Here is a 22,172-nt window from a genome sequence, read left to right as displayed (position 1 = left end):
TGTGATGAATGAATGCACCTAAGGATAAATGCACTACAAAAATGGATTGTGCTTCTGTCTTTTTTCTCATTTCAAGTATCTTTAAAACAAACAGAGTAAATTGTTTACTTTTTAAAAGCAGCGCAGGAACATGATGCACTACACCTGGAGGTATCACAAATAAATTATCCTCTTACTGGGACCAAAAATTAAGTTTTCTCACACTAAGTGTACTCAGTGAGTGTATGGTACTCAAAATATCTAGATGCATGAAGATACCATTTTTTAAATAATTACATGCCACAGGTTGAAGCTCAGTGAAGGAGGTTTACTGGAAAAGGCATTACACACGACTCTGTCATTCATGCTGTGAATTCAAGAGAAGGGTCGATATTAGGTGTGTAATCCTGTTCTTGCACTTTGGTGAAAGACTATTCCTGTCTTAAACAGCAAAGTGGTGACCGAAGTGGGGACTCTCCTCAGACCGGGTTTTCATAAGCTCTACTACCCATCCATTCAGTCAGGAGATGGGAAGGCAGAATAATGTTGGATTCCTTCCACAAAGGCCTCCCACAGTGACAGAAAAGTAGTGGAAGGGTATTCATGATATTTCCTCCCTCCACCAACTGTGTCTGATTCAAGTAGGCCCCAAACTCTCTCCCCCAGCTGCAGAGCCCATTTTCTTTATTTTGAAGTTAATTCCACTCACAGCTGGAACTCAAAGCAAAAAGTGAACATTGTGTGTTAAAAAAAAAAAAAAAAAAAAAAACTCCTTGAAATTGATCTCGTACTTGTTACAAGGACAAAAAGTAATATTCCTCAAGCCAAAAGGAGCCTCATGATTTTGTTTCAGGTTACAGGCTTGAGAGCCGCGATCTTAGGACAATGGCGAGCTTGCACGCCTGCGTAAGCCTTATCGACCGAGGGTGGAGCCACGCTGGGCCGCACAGTAATGTAGTGTGTTAGAAATACACTACCTCCTTCAGAGGAGAAAACGCAATGAGGTCTAACCACGATCAGATGCTTCCTAACTGTACGGTCCTCATGCTTCCAACTGTAAACACTTTCGAGGGTTTTTTACACCTTTAAGGCACCAGTTCAAGTTCACAGATGTACATGCAGGTGAAGCATGTTCTTTGGTTTATACCAAATATCATGGATTGCATACTTTATAACTCCTTCAAATATTGAAGGGAAAAAAGTGATTGATGAATAAAAGTGAGCCTCTAAAAGGATTCATCTCTAAAATCCTCAGAAAGTAATTTCAATGGATTGCTTTTCTAGAGGAAGCTATTCCGTTTGCTTCTGATAATAGTCCGCAAAAGCTCTGATAAAGTTGTTTGTGTAGGAGATATGTAACTGAAGGTCTCCAATCAATGCCTAAAGGTTTTCCACAACTCTTTAGGAGAGAGCCGGATTATGCATTATTCTTACTATTTTTAATATTTTGGAGTTTCATCTCATCAACCATATGAATACAGTTTAACATGCTTGTGAGTTTCCTCTTTCCACTATAAAAAGACCACAAACTCAGTGGCATAAAACAACACAAATGTATTCATTTACAGTGGGGACATCAGAAGTCTGAAATGAGGTTGTCGGGTCTATGACCAAAGTGTCAGCCAGGCAAGGTCCTGTTGGAGGCCCCAGGGGAGAATATGTTCCTTGCCTCTTCCAGCTTCTAGAAGCTCCTGGCATTCCTTATTTTATGCTCTGCCTCCTCCATCACATGGCCGGCTCATCTCTGACCCCTGCTTCTCTTTTCATTTCATCAGGCCCATCCAGGACAATGCCGGATAATGTCCCCGTCTCAAGATCCTTAATTTCATAAAATCTACAAGACCCTCTTACCGTGTGTGGCGACACAGTCACAGGTTCTGGGGATTAGGGTGTAGATATCTTTGGGGGGAGCATTTTTCAGTCTACTGCAGCATGTAAGCTATAAATATAAAATATATATTACGCAATAATTCAGCGATGCTGGGAACAACAGGCTATAACTATTGACTATCACCCTGAAAACATATTACTGGGATAAAGTAATACCTAATTCATTAATAAATCTATCATCATCATGTGCTCTTTTAGCAGTGTTCTTGAATAACAGTCATCAAAATTCAAAATGCTGATAAGAATGCTAAATATCTATTTTATTTTATTTTTTATTTTATTTTATTTATTTTAATTCCAGGTTGTTAAAATACAATGTTTTATTAGTTTCAGGCATGTAAGATAGTGATTCAACAGTTCCATACATTACTCAGGGCTCATCATGGTAATTGCACTCCTTAATCCCCTTCACCTATTTCCCCCAACCCCTGACCCATCTCCCCTCTGGTGACCATCAGTTTGTTCTGTGTCGTTAAGTTTGTTTTTTGGTTTGTCTCTCTTTCTCTCTCTCTTTTTTTTTTTTCCCTTTGTTCTTTTGTTTTGTTTCTTAAATTCCACATATGAAGGAAATCATATGGAATTTGTCTTTCTCGGACTTGCCTATTTTGCTTAGCATTATACTCTCTAGCTCCATCCATGTCATTGCAAATGGCAAGAATTCATTCTTTTTTATGACTGAGTAATAGTCCATTGTCCACATCTTCTTTAATTCATTCATCTAATGATGGACACTTGGACTGCTTCCATGGTTTGCTATTGTAAATAATGCTGCAATAAACGTAGGGGTGCATATATCCCTTTGAATTAGTGTTTTTGTATTTTTTGGATAAATACCTAGTAGTGTGATCACCTGATCATAGGGTAGTTCTATTTTTAATTTTTTTGAGGGACCTCCATACTGTTTTCCAGAGTGGTTGCACCAGTTTGCATTTCCACCAGCTGTGCACGAGTGTTACCCTTTCTCCACATCCTCACCAACACCTGCTGTTTCTTGAGTTTTTTATTTTAGCCATTCTGACAGGTGTGAGGTGATATCTCATTGTGGTTTTGATTTGTATTTCCCTGATGAGTGATGTTGAGCATCTTATCATGTGTCTATTGGTCATCTGTATTTCTTCTTTGAAGAACTGTCTGTTCATGCCTTCTGCCCGTTTTTTAATTGGGTTATTTGTGTTGTTTTGTTGTTGTTATATAAGTTCTTTATATATTTTGGATACAAACCCTTATTGCATGTCATTTGTAAATATCTTCTCTCATCAGTAGGTTGTCTTTTAGTTTTGTTGGTTTTTTCCTTTGCTGTAGAGAAGCTTTTTATTCTGATGTAATCCCAACAATTTATTTTTGTTTTTGTTTCCCTTGCCTCAGGAGACATATCAAGAAAAATATTGCTATCGCTGATGTCAGAGATAATACTGCCTAAATACTTTTAACTGAATTTTTTTGATGTTGAGTTTTATAAGTTATTTATTATTGGATATTAACCCCTTATCAGATATATCATTTGTAAGTATCTTCTCCCATTCAGTAGATTGCATTTTTGTTTTGTTGATGATTTCTTTCACCATGCAAAGCTTTTTATTTTGATGTAGTCCCAATAGTGTATTTCTGTTTTTGGTTCCCTTGCCTCAGGAGACATATCAAGGAAAAATGTTGCTATGGATGATGTGAGAGAAATTACTGCCTGTGCTCTCTTCTAGTTTTATGGTTTCAGGTCTCACAGTTAGGTCCTTAATCCATTTTGAATTTATTTTTATGTATGGTGTAAGAAAATGGTGCAGTTTCATTCTTTTGCATGTAGCTGTCCAGTTTTTCCAACACTATTTGTTGAAGAGACTATCTTTTTTCCCATTCCGTCTTTTGTAGAAGAATAATTGACCATATAATCATGGGTTTATTTCTGGGCTCTTCATTCTATTCCACTGATATATGTCTATTTTTTATGCCAGCACCATTTTTGATAACTAGAGTTTTGTAGTATATTTTGAAATATGAGATTGTGATACCTCCAGTTTTGTTCTTTTTCAAGATTGCTTTGGCCGTTTGGGGTCTTTGTGGTTCCATACAAGTTTTAGGATTATTATTTTTTTTGTTTTTTTGTTTCTTAAGATTTTATTTATTTGGCAGAGAAAGACATAGAGAGAGAGGGAACACAAGCAGGGGGAGTGGGAGAGGGAGAAGCAGGCTTCCCGCCGAGCAGGGAGCCCGATGTGGGGCTCGATCCCAGGACCCTGGGACCATGACCTGAGCTGAAGGCAGACGCTTAATGGCTGAGCCACCCAGGTGCCCCAGGATTATTTGTTTTAGTTCTGTGAAAAATGCTGTTGGTACTTTGATAGAGATTGCATTGAATTTACACATTGCTTTGAGTAGTATGAACATTAAAAATTATTATTTTTTCCAGTCCATAAGCATGGAATACCTTTCCATTTATTTGTGCCATTTTCAATTTCTTTCATCAATGTTTTATAGTTTTCAGAGTACAGATCTTTCACTCCTTTGGTTGGGTTTATTCCTAGGTATTTTTTCTTTCTGGTACAATTATAAATTGAGTTTTCTTAATTTCTCTTTCTGCTACTTTGTTATTGGTGTATAGAAATGCTATCAATTTTAAAAAAAGAAATGTTATCCATTTCTGGATATTAATTTTGTATCCTGAAAATTAACTGAATTCCTTTATTACTTTTAGTAGTTTTTTGGGAATGTAAATTGGCACAGTCACTGTGGAAAACAATATGGAGATTCCTCAAAAAATTAAAAATAGGAACACCATATGACCCAATAATTCCACTAATGATCATATACCCAAAGAAAACAAAAACACTAATTTGAAAAGAAAACACTAATATTAAAAATAGGAACACCATATGACCCAATAATTCCACTAATGATCATATACCCAAAGAAAACAAAAACACTAATTTGAAAAGACACACCCCTATGTTTATTGCCACATTGTTTACAATAACCAAGATATTGAACCAACCTAAGTGTCCATTGATGAATGAATGGATAAGGAAAGATGTGAGATGCACACATGCATGCGTACACACACACACACACACACACACACACACACACACACACTGGAATATTACACGGCCATGGAAAAGAATCGGGTCCTGTCATTTGCAATAATATGGATGGGTCTAGAGGGTATTAGGCTAAGTGAAATAAGTCAGACTGAGAAAGACTAATACATATGATTTCACTCATAAGTGGAATCTAAAAAAACAAATGAATAAAATAAAAGGCAAAGTCAGACCTATGATTATAGAGAACAAAATGATGGCTGTCGGGGGAGTGGGGGTATGGACAAAATAGGTGCAGGGGAATAGGAGATATAGGCTTCCATTTATGGAATGAATAACTTATGGGACTAAGAGGCACAGCAAAGGGAATATAGTTAGTGATGTTGTAATAGCATTGTATGGTAGCTACACTTGTGAGCATATCATAATGTATAGAGTTGTCAGATCACTGTGTTATACACCTGAAACTAATGTAACATTGTGTGTCAACTATACTCAAATTAAAAATTTAAAAAAATTACAGTACTGACATAAAAAAGAATGCTGACTATTGTATGACATCAATTCGAATCCTAAATATAAAAAATATATTTTCTTTCTTTATGAAAAACATTTGGAAAAGAGTTGCATTCTTGAATCTTTTAAAAGTCTTGTCATGTTATTATTTCATTAACTTTCAGAGTTCAACATTTATTGTCATCCCAAAGAAAGTTATATTACATGACAAAGTTTTCATGGAAAGAAAATGTTAAATCATAGGTTTATTTTTGTGTATGGTATAAGAAAGTGGTCCAGTTTCATTCTTTGCATGTAGCTGTCCAGTTTTCCCAACACGATTTGTTGAAGAGACTTTTTTCCCATTGCATATTCTTGGAAAGTTTTCATGGAAAGAAAATGTTAAATCATAGGTCTGTACACACACATACAATCAGTACAATTATATTGTTTATCTGTTGCAAGGGGGATTTGAAAACTGAATCCTAGAACATTTTCATATGAATAGTAATAGAACACAGAGTAAGCATAAGTAATTAAACATTTTGGCAGTAATTAAAATATGTGTAGATAGTTTGGATCATATTTCTGAACTAAATTTTTAGGTACTACTTTTTCATGGTTATTTACAAGATTTTTGAGTGATGTGATAGGGTTAGATTGCTGTTTTTCAATTACATTTCATTTGTCCAAAGACCTCCAAGGAGCTCTTTGTATTACTCATGACAATAAAAACAAATCCCAAATTGTTACATAGGACTGAGATAATTTCATCTTATAGACACCATGGTTTTCATTGCCATGATCTCTTACTTAGCATGTGTGTTTTTGTGTGTGTGTTATGTAGGAATTATTTCCCTTATGAAAAAAATAGGGTTTCAAATGGTTTTAAGAAGAAGGGAATATCTATCACGTCTTTCCTTGTAGTTATCTTTCCAATTATTTGACTACAGGTGGAATTATTTTACCATAATTGTGTCTAGAGCATAAAATATATGAATATAAATATATTTTTATAAGTTATTCATATGTTATATGAACAAATATAATCCCACAGCCTATGACCTAATCTAAGATACTATTTTTACTATTCTTTTTATCATTATTGTTACTATTACTATTATTTTGTAAAATTTATCCTCAACTTTTTCTCATCCTGGTTAGATTATAAGCACAGAGGCAGATAATCTTCCTAATCATCACATGAGAATTACAGCATGGCTCTTTCTGTCTTTTCTATCCCCACCAAAAAAAAAAAAAAAAAAAAGGTCCATCTGAATGACTTGATTAGGAGTACAATGACAGACACATCTAAGAAAGAAGTAGAGTCCAGCATGACTAGTGATCTATAAGTACCTGAAGTCAGATATCAATGGAAAATCTCCCTTCTGTTACTGATAACTCAGGAATCCTGATAATTCAGGAATCCTGAATCTTTTAGCTACTCCTATCTCCTGAAATTTGTTTTTTTTTCCTGAAATGTACAACCAAAATACTTGAATTGACATTTTTTAGCATTTATCATAATATTGAGTCATAATGAAGAAATGAACATAATGATGATGAAAGACAATGCCAACTCACCAATAATAATCCCATTCCATTTTGTTCAATAAGTAAAAAATTGTAATAAAGAGCATGCTTGATCTCTACTAGGCTATATCCATAGATCCTTCACTCTAATTATTTGGACTCAGTATTATTCTTATTCTTATTTTAAAGATGAGAATATTGAGGCATAGGCACCCAATTCTGCCCAAAGAATGGCAACTTTGCGTCAAGTGGATGAAAATACTACCTTTAACTTAATTGAATGGCAGCTCATGAACAGCATGAGTTCATTGAGGGACTTACTCTCAGATTTGCTAGTACTCAAGGTCCATAGCACATAATCACCTACTCAGTGTCTGATAAAAGCACATGCATTGCATTTAGTTACTCCAGTTCAAGGTTATGATGGTCAAATAGGTAGACTGGCTGGTTATGTCAATGGGAGGAGTCATGTATCTTAAAAATAACTCAGCTCTTTCCTGCAGATTGAAATGTAATTCACCCATTTTTCAAGTAAGTATACTTGAATCATGCTTCTTCCCTAAGATTCTTTCTTTGAAAGCAATGACCTATTATAATCCTGAAATAAGGAAAAATCGTATGAGTGCTTCGATAGTGTTGGAATTTAAACTCTCCTTTCGAGAAAAAAAATTTTTTTGAAAATGTACTAAATACTTAGAAGCAACATTAACTCAGGGTTTTGGATTTTCTTTTAGGCTCTATATTTTTTCTGCACTAATAAAAGAGCCCAGAAATAAAATTATTCTAAACAGTGTGAGAAAGGAAAGTCTAATAAATAAAGAAGCAGAAAATTAATTTTCTACCCACAGAACAAATTATAATCATCCTCAGAATGTCACATACAGAAGTTGAGATATTAACTTCAGACATTTTTCCCCCACTATGAATCCCAGTTTTATTAAGTTTTCAATAGTAGTTGAAAATTTCACATTTTATTAAGTCTTCAGAAAATATCCCAGGAAACAGTGTGCTTCAGTGGGTATCAAATAGAGGCCCGTGTAAACACTCACACAGTGCATATAAAGCAAATTAACTTGATTTTATTTTAAAATACAACTTGCTTCAGTGCTGCTTACAAAGGATATAGTTTTCATTTATCAGAAATTAAATATGAATCTCTGGAAAATGAAGCATAATTATCTCTTAACATCGCAACTCACACACTCATCTGGAGAGGAATCTTCCTCATAATGGGAGAAATCATGAAGAGTATCTGACACTTGTGATGTCTTTATTGATTTGGTGCTTGTATAACGTAAAGAAGGATCTTCAAGATGTTTTCATATATGTGCTGCAACTGTGAAAACTTCCAGATGTCATTTTTGTTAGGTCTTCCGTAATCCTTGATTACAGGTTTTGTCTATGTAGGCAAATGTTTTTATTAAAATCTTTTTTTCCCTCTCATTTTATAAGGGACTGAGGTTGTCTATGAAAAAGACAATTTCAGGAGAATGTCAGAGTTTGCAGGGAAGGGGAGTGAAACTCAAGAAAATGATAAAAGAGGATAGATTCTTCTTGAAAAGTAGCCAAAAGTAGCGAAGTATGTTACATTCTCATTACCAGTTTAGCCATGAAATTTTGAACTAAATGCTGTCTTCAGTACAGATCAAAAAAATGAAAAAAAAGATGAAATTAGTATTTGCTTTATCACAACACAAATTTTGTAAAACCAAATGTAAAAAAAAAAAACACAACTGAGTAAAGAGGCAAATAATAAATAACCTTACTTAAAAAGACAGTTCTGTCCTGAGATAGTTGAACAATTTGAAATCAGGCCTAAAACGTGAATTAATTTCTTATGAATTAATATTGCATCAATTGATGTCTTTTAAAAAAGGCATCTGGATATATGCATCCTAATTCATACAAATTAAGGTAATCATGACACAATAATTTTTTGAAGTAATGTTGGTATATAACATTATATAAGTTTTAAATGTAAACATTATAATTTGACAACTATATGTACTACAAAGTGATCACCACCAAAGGTCTAGTTACCATTCATCAACATACAGTTAACCCCCTTCACCCATTTCGCCCACCCCCCAACCTCCTATCTCTCTGGTAATGATCAATCTGTTCTCTGTATCTATGAGTTTGTTTTTGTATTCTTTTGTTTGTTTGTTTATTACACATAGAGTTAAATCATGTGGTATTTGTCTTTCTCTGTCTGACTTATTTCACTTAACATAATACCCTTCAGGCCCATGAATGTGCTGCAAATGGCAAGATTTCATTCTCCTTTATGGCTGAGTAGTATTCCATTGTGTTTGTGTGTGTGTGTATGAAGGGGTATGTGTGTGTATATCACATCTTCTTTATCTATTCATCTATCTATGGACACCTGGCTCTTGTAAGTAATGCTGCAATAAGCATAGGGATATGTATCTTTTTGAATTAGTGTTTTTGTTTTCTTTGGATAAATACCCAGAAGTTGAATTGCTGGATCATATGGTATTTCCATTCTTCGTTTTTTGAGAAACCTCCATACTATTTTCCACAGTGACTGCACGAACTTACACTCCCACCAACAGTGTGGGAGGGTTCCCTTTTTTCATACCCTCTTTAATACTTGTATTTCTTCCATTTTTAAAAATGGAAGCCATTCTAAAAGGTAGGAAGTGATATCTCTTTGTGGTTTTGATTTGCATTTCCCCCAAAATTGGTGATGTTGAACATCTTTTCATGTGCTTCTTGGCCATCTGTCTGTCTTCTTTAGAAAACATACCTATGCAGATCCTCTGCCCGTTTCTTTAAATTGAGTTGTGTTTTTTACTGTTGAGTTATATTTTTTAAAATATATTTTGGATATTAACCTCTTATTGGATATATGATTTGCAAATATCTTCTCCCATTTCACTAGGTTGCTTTTCATTTTCCTGATGATTGCTTTCACTGTACAAAAGCTTTTCTAGTTTGATGTAGTTTCACTTGCTTATCTTTGCTTTGTTTCCCTTGACTTTGGAGTCAGATCCATAAACACCTTGCTAAGATTGACATCAATGAGTTTACCTCTTATGTTTTATGGTTTCAGTTCTTACATTTAAGTCTTCACTCCATTTTAAGTTAATTTTTGTGTGCAGTATAAGATAGTGGTCTAGTTTCATTCTTTTGTATTTTGCTATCTAGTTTTTCCAGCATCATTTACAAAAGAGACTGTCCTTTCTCCATTGCATGTTCTTGGTTCCGTTATCATAAATTAATTGTCCATATATGTGTGGGTTTATTTATGGACTCTCAATTCTGTTCTGTTAATTGGCGTATGTTTTTAGGCCTACAAAACAGACAGACAGCTTTGTGTGTTTTGTTTTGATTACTTTTTGATTTTGATTACTATAGCTTTGTAGTATAGTTTGAAATCAGGGAACATGATACCTCCAGCTTTGTGCTTCTTTTCCAAGATTGCTTTGGCTATTCATGATCATTTATGGTTCCATACAAATTTTAGAATGATTTGTTCTAGTTCTGTGAAAAATGCCATTGGAATTTTGATACAGTTTGCATTAAATCTGTAGATTGCTTTGGATAGTATGGACATTTAAGAATACTAATTCTTCCAAGCCATGAACATGGAATATCTTTGCATTTATTTGTGTTTTCTTCAATATTTTTCATCATAATCTTATAGTTTTCCATATACAGGTCATTCACCTCCATGGTTAAATTTATTCTTGGGTATTTTATTATTTCAGACCAGTTATAAATGGGATTGCTTTTCTAATTCATTTTTCTGATAGTTTGTTTTTGGTGTATATAAGCACCACAGGTTTCTGTATATTGATTTTGTATCCAGCAAATTTACTGAATTTATTAGTTCTAATAGTTTTTTGGTGGAGACTTTAGGGTCTTCTATAATAGTATCATACTCCTCTACAAATCATGACAGTTCTACCTCTTCCTTTCCTATTTGGTTGCCTTTTATTTCTCCCTCTTGCCAAATTGCTGTGAGTCGGACTTCTAATGCTATGTTGAATAAAAATGGCAAGAGGAGGCATGCTTGTCTTGTTCCTGATCTTAGAGGAAAAACTTTCACTTTTTCACCATTGAGGATATTGCCTGAAAATTTGATGTATATGGCCTTTATTATGTTGAGGTACATTCCCTTGTTGCCCAATTTGTTGAGAGTGTTTTTTTTTTGTTTGTTTGTTTTTGTTTTTTTTGAGAGAGAGAGAGCACAAGCCGGGGGTGGCAGGCAGAGGGAGAGGGAGAAGCAGGCTCCCTGCTGAGCAGAGAGCCTGATGTGGGGCTCGATCCCAGGACCATGGGATCGTGACCTAAGCTGAAGGCAGATGCCCAACCAACTGAGCCACCCAAGGCACCCCTTGTTGAGGGTTTTTATCAAAAATAGATGAATTTTGTCAAATGTTCTTTCTGCATTTATTGAGATGATCATACAATTTTTATCCTTCACTTTGTTAATGCAGTGTTTCACATTGATTGCTTTATGGATATTGAACCATCCTTGCATTCCTGGAATAAATCCCACTAAATCATGGAGTATGATCCTTTTAACATATTATTGAATTTGGATTACTGATATTTTGTTGAGGATTTTTGCATCTCTGTTAGTCAAGGATATTGACCTGTAATTTTCTTTTTTTTTGCTTTGTCTGATTTTGGTATAAGGGTAATTGGTTTGGTATAAGGGCAATTAATGCTGGGCTCATTGAATGTTTGGTAAAATTCACCAGTGGAAACGTTTAGTCCTGGGCTTTTCTTTATCAGCCAGGTTTTTGATTACATATTCAATTCCTTACTAGAAATTGGTCAATTCAGACTTTTTAATTTTTTCATGATTCAGATTTGGAATAGTGAGTATGTCTAGGAATTTAACCACTTCTGAGTTGTCCAATTTGTTGGCATATAATTATTTATAATAGTTTTTTATACTCTTTTGTATTTCTGTAGCATCAGTTATAATATCTCCTCTTTAATTTCTGACTTTATTTATTTGAGCCTTATCTCCTTTTTCCTTGGTAAATCTAGCTGAAGGTTTGTCAATTTTGGATGTCTTTTCAAAGAAGAAGCTTTTAGTTTAATTGATCTTTTCTATTGTCTTGTTAGTTTCTATTGCATTTATTTCTTCTCTATTCTTTATTATTTCCTTCTTTCTACTAACTTTGTGCTTTGTCATTCTTTTTCTGATACTTTTCAGTGTAAAGTTATATTGTTTACCTGGGATTTTTCTTAGTTTTGGGGGTAGGTCTGTATTGCTATGAACTTCCCTCTTAGAATCATTTTTGCTGCATCCCATAGATTTTGGTAGGTCATATTTCTGTTTTTATTTGTTCCTAAGTGTTTTTCAATTTCCTCTTTAATTTTTTCTATGACCCATTGTTTTTCAGTAGCATGTAGTGTAATTTTCACATTTTAGTAGGTTTTCCAGTTTTCTTCTTGTAATTGACTCTTACTTCATAAGATTGTGGTTAGAAAAGATGATTGATATGATTTCAATCTTCTTGAATTTATTGAGACTTGTTCTGTGGCCTAATATGTGATATGTCCTGGACAATGTTCCATGTACACTTGAGAATAATAAATATTCTGCTACTTTTGGATGCAATGTTCTATATGTATCTATTAGGTCCATCTGATCTAACATGTCATTTAAGGCCAATGTTTCCTTATTGATTTTCTGTCTGAATGATCAATCCAATGATGTATCTGGAGATAAAATCCCCTAGTATGATTATATTACTGGATGGCATGATAATTTCTTAGCTTTCTTTTTTATATGGGCAACAATAATTACATATGTGAAGTGTGAAACATTTCTTTTGTCTCATATCTTAGATTCCTGAAGATCCTGAAAATATCCTGTAAAACATACCCTACCTCCAAATGGATGTTTACACCTTCCATTCTTGTTGACTCTGAAGTCAGAGGAGAGTTCAACAGAACTACTGAATACTATCTTCAGAAAGGATCCCTCCTAGCCCCTCTGCATTTGGGCCCTTTCCAGAAAGGAACTGTGTCTAAGCACCTCTATCCTTCACAATCTTTCATGCCTCCTAAAGCAGAACTGGACATAAGCTCTGTCCCCCATAACCAAGTACCAAATGATGGATTTCATCAAGTGCATCGATATGTGTGTTTCAGAGGGGAGATGTTCTTATTTATTGTGTTCTCTCCTACCCACAAATTCCAAATCTAAGAATATGTAACAATAAAAATTCTAAGTGAATTAATTTTTTTCTAACCAGACTTAACATAGTAACTTCATGTAAAATAACACTATCATCAGCAAGTGGTATAACTACTAAGTATGAAAAAGAAAGCTAGAATTACTAAAATATCTATCACTATGATTCGAGCCAATAAATACCTACCAAAATAAAGCTATTCAAGTCAATCTGGCCTCAAAAACCACACACCAACCATATTTTAATGGAAATCATATATTCCAATGCCATGTGTGTGTTTTACTCTGACATAGTTTGTTTCCACAACTGTTTTCTTTTAGTTATTCTATGGAAATAAAATAAAATATTAAGTCTGAGTTGACACCACATTTGAAACTTAGCTTCATTTATTTAATACTTTCCAAGCTTTTGCATACTTTCTCACATATTTAAGAAAGTGTGTAGAAAATGAACAAATAAGGATGCTGGATGCTTGGGTCCCAGTATTTAAAATGTGTGTTTTGCTAGAAAGAAAACATCAGATACTTCAGCTTGAAAAGAAGTAAAAGCTATCTGCCTCACATTATTCACAGCCAATTCAAACAGGCTACTGTGGTATTCATAAATCCCTCTGAATTAAGTCAAACATGCATAAAATCAGGCTTCCTTTGTGGTAAAAATTTCTTCCAGCTGAGCCCAAAAAGTTATCCAAATATGTATTGTGATACTGAGGATGACTTTAAAAAGCCAATGCCATACCTCTGTTGAAGTCTTCCTGACAATTTCCTAATTTTAATAAATTGTCTGTGAGACCTGTCATCAACCTGTTTCCATTCAGAAGTGAAGAACATAAGCAACCAATGTCATTGGATTAACTTAAAGTAGTGTCATGGTGTTTGGTGTTTTAAGTGGGAGTCTATTTGCTTCATTAAGAATCAGGTAACTTACTTTGAAGTAAACAAATGGCTCACTTTCTCAAAAAAAGCCCTGGTGTTTTCTTGGCGGGGTGTGGGGGGGGGAAGAGTACAATTTATTATGTTTCTATGAATAGAAGATAAATTCATTTTGCAAAGAGAAAATTCATTCCTGGGAATATTTAAAAAGTAAACAATACTCTAAAGGTCTCTAATATGTGATCATCTGAGTGGAAGTTGTATTTCATTTTTGAATTGGATTTAGTATGAGAACAGGAAGGAGATTCTTAATACAACATTCAGGAAGGGGGACAAAAGCAATCACAGTATTCATGTTGATAAAGCTCTGTGTCCACAACAAGAAAGCAAACACCAACTTGCCACTATGACTGGGACGGAGATAGACCTGCTTCATTTTCTATTTCCAGATACTCTGCCACCTGAACTCATGCGTTGCTTGTCCAATGACACTAAAGCGAAGCAGAATTTGTCACCCCAAAAGATGCCTCTTTGACATAAAGATTATTTTAGGCTGATTTTTGTTAACACACAGCAGACACACATAAGGATCTGAAAACCAAGTAGAAGTTACCCTTGTGTAAGAGACATTAATATTTATAAGGGAAATCCAAGGTAAGGGTATTTCCTCTTGTACCTGGAAGAAAAAGATGACTAAATCTCTAGAAACTCTTATCAATGGAGAAGGCAAAGACTTAGATCTGCATAACAATATTACCCTTATTTACTGTGCTTTGCCTGAAAACCTCCCATAACTGCCTCCACCCCAACATTTTCCATCTCTAAGTGGCGTTGGTATTTAAGGTGGCTGGACTTGTCTGAACAAGGTAGAATACTCTAGTGGCTGAAGTCTGTTTAAAAACAACAAAAAAAGACACTGATTCAAAACCCAAATATCTTAGATTCAATCTTGGCTCCACTTCTTATATGCTTCATGGTTTTTGTCAACTTCATTCATATGCCTTATTCCGAATTTTATTATCTATTAAATCACAAGGACGGTATCTCAGATTACTAGCAGGAATGAATGATATAATTTATATAAAATTACTGGCACATATTAAGAACTCAATATAGAGTTATCTTTTCAGTCATTTGTTTTTCACTGGAAAGTAAGCACTTTCTCCATCAAATCCACTATTTCTTGAACATAAATGTACATTTCCATCTGTCCAATTTTATGTACATCATATCCACTTCCTTCTTCTCCAAATGACCTCTTTCTAATCACCACATTTAGATGCCTTTGTCTCCCCAAAGACCCAAATCAGATGCTACCTTCCCAGATTGTGCTGATTTTTCTGGCTTTGCCAAAAATAGACATACACATTGTAAAAATTGTTATTTTTCCCACACAGTAATATAGTATCCATTTGATAAATTCTTATTGCATAAATGTTAAATATCTTATTCATTCTTGACTATCCTAAAACCTCAGAATAACTGTGTAAAACTATGGACTATGAAATATCTGGATTAAAAATTACTTCAAAAAAAGATAAAATAGTGCTACATGTTTTTTCAGGGGCAGTTTGCAGAGGTAAAAAAAACACAAAAAACAAAAATGAGGACAATGAACATCGACCCTAAAATTCAACACAGTAATAGAAGTCATCACATTTTTCATTTTAAAAATTTAGATTTATTTGAAAAGGGGGAAGCAAAGGAAATTGAGTTAAGAAACTTGTTTAATATATGCCTTCCAAGGCCACCCACCCAATATTCTAACCTCTAACTGACTAATTAGGTCCACTTGCTTTATGATGCATGTGCTTTAAGAACTAGGATAATTTTTAATAGCATAGCCAGGAAAAACAACAGAAGTAGAAAAATATTTTTATAGTTGAAAAACTTGGCACCAGTTTTTCTGCGACTAGAACATATTTTGCCTATCCTTTATGAAAGTCTGAAAAAAGAATTAAGATGCACACAAAAGATTTTGAAACAAAGTTTTAAATAATTTGCATATCAGCACAGAAAGAAAAGCCTACACTTGACTGTTAATTTAAATAATCAAACATATACAGCTTTATAAAAAAAGGAACAATGAACCCTGAGGGACATATAATGTAGCATAAAATTAAAACAAGTTTGACCTGAATGACATTAAATTTGATTAATGAGAAGCTTCTCTCAAAAGAGCACCTGCCCTTTCAATCCTACAAACAACTTACAGGTCAAATGAATTTGCTACACGGTAGTAGTAAAAGGCTTCCATATCAGGGAAAATCCACAATCTCTGATACAGCCCCAAGACCATTTATTTGCTTGAATTGAATTAAAACCTAAGACACTATGATTATGTTCATATTCCAAACCATCTGTATATAATGTTAAATTATTATACATTTTACTTAAAATTAAAATTATTATGCATTTTGTTGGTAATTGGAGGTTTAGGGATGCTGGCTAAATTATTGAGAGAGATCAGGTTGAGATTTCGATTTTAATTTAGTCCTTTAAAAAAAAATCTTTGACTATAACCCTTAGCAGCATTACAAAAATAGAAGACATTATATTCTAGTTGAATTCTTAAAGCAATATTTGTTTACTTAAAATATGTATATTTTATTAAAATATAAACATATACAAATACATATATAATATATGATACATAAGGTAGATATATAGATTTCTAGGAATGTTATTTTTTCCCACATAGTAATACAATATTGATAAATTCTTACTGGATAAATGCTAAATATCTTATTCACGTTTGAGTATCTGTAACCGCAGAATTGGTGTATTTAAAACTATGGATGATGAAATAGTTGTATAAGTAAAGACGTATACTATATATATTATGATATATACATAATACTTATATAGAGAGATGTACATATATATTGTGCATTATATACTATATTATGCATTATTCATGTATATGAACACAATATATAACATATAACATACATCACAATATATAACACATAACATACATTATATATACCTTCTATATATGCATATATATATATACACATATATACACACACAAACACACATGCACACTCATAGGTGTGTATGAGAGAGAGGGAGAGAGAGACCTCATAGGGAATTTGATATCCCGGTTTGACAGTCATTGTTTCAACCACAGAAAATCTCTGCAGAGGGGAGCTGGAAACTAGGGTATCTGTATCAGCCCCATGATGGGGCCCCAGCACACTTGCACTGTCTAGGGGAGTGCTGTGTGGGGTAGAATGGTCAGGCGGTGCCACCTGCAAACCTGGGGGCATGGAATAGATCGGGGTGGCTGGAAGAGCAGTCAGCACCATTTGAGACTACATGGGAGAGAATTTGAGAACACCCAGGTATACCAAAGGGGAGAGGACTACAGAAGAAGATGCAGAAGCCCATTCCTTATAAAGATCAGGGATAGGGAGCTGCCAAAATCTGAATGTTATCTGTAGCCATCTACTAATATGTGCTGGAAACATAGGAATTGATTTAGTAGCCAATTCCTTAAAGGAAGAAGTAAAAATTCTAGGTGAAACTGCATTAAGGTAAAACTGCTTAGAACAGAAAAACATCTGGACTAGATTAGAACAGACACTGTTCCTTGAGCTTCATTAATGAAGAATTACCATCATTATTTTAGTGATGAGAGCATTAAAATCAGTATTAGAACTTGGAACCCACCTGCTTCGTGTTCACAGGTTGGTAGTAAACTGTGTGCAGGCAGCACCCCTTCCAAAGGACTTTCTACTTATTTATTTATCTCTTGGCTATCGTTTCTTAGCTGGTTTATTGTTAATAAAAATATTAAATAAATGTTAAATAAAAATATTTCAGTCCACATATCTTCATAGTTATATGTTTTTGCCTTCATATATTTTGTTTAGCAAGCAAATAACTTTGAAAAACAAAATTCATCAAATAAGCTGTTTCTTTTGATTCTTTCACGTATTTCATCAAATTTAAATTTCACCAAGAAGTTTCATTTAAATATTTATCTACAATTTGAATTATTCAAAATGGCAACATTGCAATTTCAAAATTAAAATTTCAATACTCTTTAAAAGCCCTTATAATTTAATTAGTTGTTTCTCTCTTGCTTTTTTTAGTATAAATTTAAATACTTTTTTGTTTGCAAGCTTTATTTTTATTAATGGCAATTAACTAACATTAAATTGCTAAATAGTTATTTTGGGGCACCTCCTGCTATGGATCTTTTCTCACCCATTACTAGGCATGGCATTCAAATCATTTAAGAAGGCATAGGCAGTACCCAACCCAAGCACAAATTGTCCATAAAAGACGTGTGTTCTAGGGGCGCCTGGGTGGCTCAGCTGGCTGGGTGACTGCCTTCGGTTTGGGTCATGATCCCAGGGTCATGGCATCAAGCCCCGCATCGGGCTCCCTGCTTGGCGGGAAGCCTGCTTCTCCCTCTCCCACTCCCCCTGCTTGTGTTCCCTCTCTCGTCTCTCTCTCTCTCGCTGTCAATTAAATAAATAAATAAAATCTTAAAAAAAAAAAAAAGACGTGTGTTCTAGTAGGTGTTACGGCACATGTGCAGTTCAACATTGGACCTGCTAACGCCCGTCACTCCCTGTGGTCCTATTGACAACTCTCTCTAGAACTTGTTCTTTGCTTTCCAGTTATGTTACTTATTGCATTTCTGTCAATTATATCCAAATTTATGCAAATCCCATAAAACATTTTTAGGCATTATTGTCATTCTGGAAAAATAGTAGAACAATGAACTAAAAGATTTCTCTATAGTTTCCTGATGCCACTTGATTCAGCCCTGCTATCAAGGCCTGATTTGTGTACACGAGGCTCTTACGGAAAGTTTTTCCAGGAAGAAGGATCAGGGGAGCTGGGAGACTGAAGCAGGAAGGAGCAAACCTGATGTACGGTTGTACCTATTCTGGGCAACGGGGCTTCATTCCACCAGGAATGGCTACACTGTCTATGACATGATTGGTTGAAAACATGGTTGATGTTTCATCGACGGTTATTTTAGGAATAACCAATATCTAATCCCCTTTTTACTGCAGCAGTGAGAAAGGTTTATGTCAACAGATAAAAGGCATGATAGGAAAAAACTCAGAGCATGTTAAAAACACGTTATAATATGGGAATAGTGTCCTCATCACAGTGGAGGTCTTAAATTTCAGTCCTTGCACAAGACAACGTACCAAAAATTCTTGATTCTTATCCTAATTCTGTTTTGATTCATTTGTTCCCTTTTAGGAACAGTACAATTTCTTAGGGCCATTATGATGTCAAAATTGTAGCTTTCTGGAATCCAGCTGCTTTTGCTTCTACCCCATAATAACACAACAGGGACCTATTTTGAATGTTACTGACAGTTTGAGGTTTCTGGAATATTATTTTGGAAATATCTGCTAATTTATGTCACCAAAATTACTGATTTGAGACTGAGCATTTGCCTACAGACATGCATAATTGACTATTTATTTATTGAATTTGTAGATTGAACTTGTTTTTCCTGCTAAATTCTGAGACAACCTATTGATAATTAATCATAATCCCCTTAAAATGTACATGGTTTAGAAACATTGTGGTTTAAGAATGATATTATATCTTTAATTTTCAGAGTTAACAAAGTGTTGGATAAAAGATTGATATCGAGGTTAGATAATTCACATCAACTCAGATTGGTTACCTGTCTCTAGGCAGTAAGTCAAGAAAGCACAGAAAATGATAACTTATTTTTCTTTGCTTTTTTTCTTAAAGAAATTTTATTTAAAGCTTATTTACATAGAAAAGATCTTTTATGGAGTGTCTTCACTAATGGATTTATAGTAAGCTAGGCTTATCTTCAAGCTGGCCTCTCCTATCCTAGAACAACATTTCTTGGTGCCTTTGTTCTCTTAAACTGAATATGATGATGGAACTTACATCATGTGGGTTTTGTGAGGTTCAAGTGTGATATCACATGCAAAGTATGTAGCAAAAATTCCATTGACCACATTGTTTTTAAAACTCCATTCCAGGTACTGTGATACAAATAATTAGGTATCAAAGTATTTAAGCTAATGCACTAGTAGCTAGATAAGTCTGTACCAAATTTCAGCTCAAGAAGGACGAAGATAAATAGGCTTAATAGGATATAGATTAAATGCTAAGCGTAGTTTAGAGTAGAGAGCTAGGTCTCCACTTGGCCGGATGCCTTTGTAATGCTCCGTGGGATGAAGGTGGTAGCAAACTACAAGGCAGGGCTGAGAGATGGGAGAGGGGAGCCAGAACCTTGAGTGTTTAGGAAATGATTCATGGAGATTCTATTTGAGTAGGATAATAGAGTAGGGAAATAATCTGAACTTGTTTTCTGCTTTCCCAAAGTTCCCCAAATTTTGCAGAGTTACATTGGACTATGGCATCCAATTAGACAAATATTAGCTATAGGTATACACATAGACAGAGAATGATATAGATATAACTTAGATACATATATTTTAGACCATGGTTCAGTGATAACATAACAAAACAAAATTGAATAAGTTCTGCCTCTGGCTCAATGAGAAGGTGCTCTTTTCTGGAACTAGGAAAAAACTTCCTATTTCTACAAATATTTATTTTGACATGATTGCTATCAGTCCTAACAGTTAAAAATATTCAAAGCAGCTTTTTTCAGATAATACTTCGGGTAATATTTTAAAAAAATAATTATTGAATATACTTTGATTTCTTAGATGCTAATTACTTGGAACATAAAGTTAATATTCCATGTGTCAGTAATTCTATAGTCATTGTCCATACTTTATGGACTTAATAGATTTAATGAAAGTTAAAAAAGTTTTATTAGGTTAAAATAAAATTTGATGGAATAAATGAATCATTATTAATACTATTTTAAAGCATTTAATGATAATTTAAATTGGTAATAATTTTTGAAGCTACACTATATTTGTGCTCTTTGTGCCTTTTCATATACTGAGTTTATTAAATGGTACGCTTGATGTAATAACAGGTACATATTATATATTTTTGAAATATATAAACGAGGGGCGCCTGGGTGGCTCAGTTGGATAAGCGACTGCCTTCGGCTCAGGTCATGATCCTGGAGTCCCGGGATCAAGTCCCGCATCGGGCTCCCTGCTCAGCGGAGAGTCGGCTTCTCCCTCTGACCCTCCCCCCCCTCATGCTCATTCTATCTCATTCTCTCTCTAATAAATAAATAAAAATAAAAAAATATATAAATGATACATTAATTGGGGGACATATATTTCAGAAACAAAGTGGTATAGTTTCTTCATTTTCTTGTATACTGGGTTGTAAACACCAGAGCTTTATTTGACATATTACGGCAGCTTCTTATAGAAGTCAGTACATTTAGTACATATCTTTTGAAATAAGTTGAATGCAATTCCATTCAATTCAATTTTTAATTGAAACTTTGTTGTGGGGTTAGGAAATAAAAACAATTTTGTAGCCCAAGAAACTCAAGCCTCTAATCTGGCTAGGTCCCAACAACTAAAATGGTGCCATCTAATTGTAAAAGAAAAATTTCTCTCCTATATGATTCTGTTGTCTTTTTCTGGGGGAAAGTGTTTTTTTTTTTTTCTATTTTCCTTCCAATAAAAACCCTATTACTTAACAAAAGTATAATGCAGTGCAACAGCTACGTGCAAAACTGAAAATACTCTAGAAATTTTCTCATCTTGGTTTATTCAATTTTCTTCAGTAGAACTATTTATGATACAAGATGGGGACAGTAGCTCATTACATTCCTCAAATGATCAAGTCTTTAAATGTGTCCTTATCTTAAAGAGGGTACAACAGAAACTTGCAGAAAACAAGTTTAAAAAATAAATAAATAAAAATGAAATTACATCAACAGTTGAATAAAATCCACTAACCATGATAGGACCCTAAAGTATCAATGTGTGACCTGCTAATTAGTATCTTTCTCTATGTTAATTGTGTGATCTTTAAAATGACTAAAAGAAGAACATCATACCAATCTTGCTATGAATATTTCCATAGTTAGTATTCACATCCTAAATGCTGATCCCAATTGACAAGTTTTGTTATGGTCTTTGCAATAAGAAATTCATTTACTGTACCAAGTAATAAATATACAATATATAACATAAATGTATATTTATTTTATAGGTTTAGGTGTTTCAGTTAGCCATTCCTATTTAAACACACACTCCAATTTATAGTAGCTTCAAATAGCAATG

General features: G+C 34.1%; 1 protein-coding gene across 1 annotated transcript in view; it reads left to right on the top strand.

The window, feature by feature from the left end:
- The first annotated feature begins 864 nt into the window (after window positions 1-864).
- The window catches only part of LOC114215842 (large ribosomal subunit protein uL11-like), a 35,267-nt gene continuing 13,959 nt past the window's right edge, over window positions 865-22,172 (top strand). Inside the window, exon 1 of the mRNA XM_088021981.1 lies at window positions 865-928. Within this exon, the coding sequence (XP_087878107.1) occupies window positions 865-928 (64 nt within the window). The remainder of the gene's footprint in view (window positions 929-22,172) is intronic.

This window comes from Eumetopias jubatus, unplaced genomic scaffold, assembly GCF_037043125.1.
Source record: "Eumetopias jubatus isolate StellerSeaLion01/CBP00866 unplaced genomic scaffold, mEumJub1_p1.0 scaffold_3, whole genome shotgun sequence".
Taxonomy (NCBI): domain Eukaryota; kingdom Metazoa; phylum Chordata; class Mammalia; order Carnivora; family Otariidae; genus Eumetopias; species Eumetopias jubatus.
This window is presented reverse-complemented; position numbering and strand designations above follow the sequence as displayed.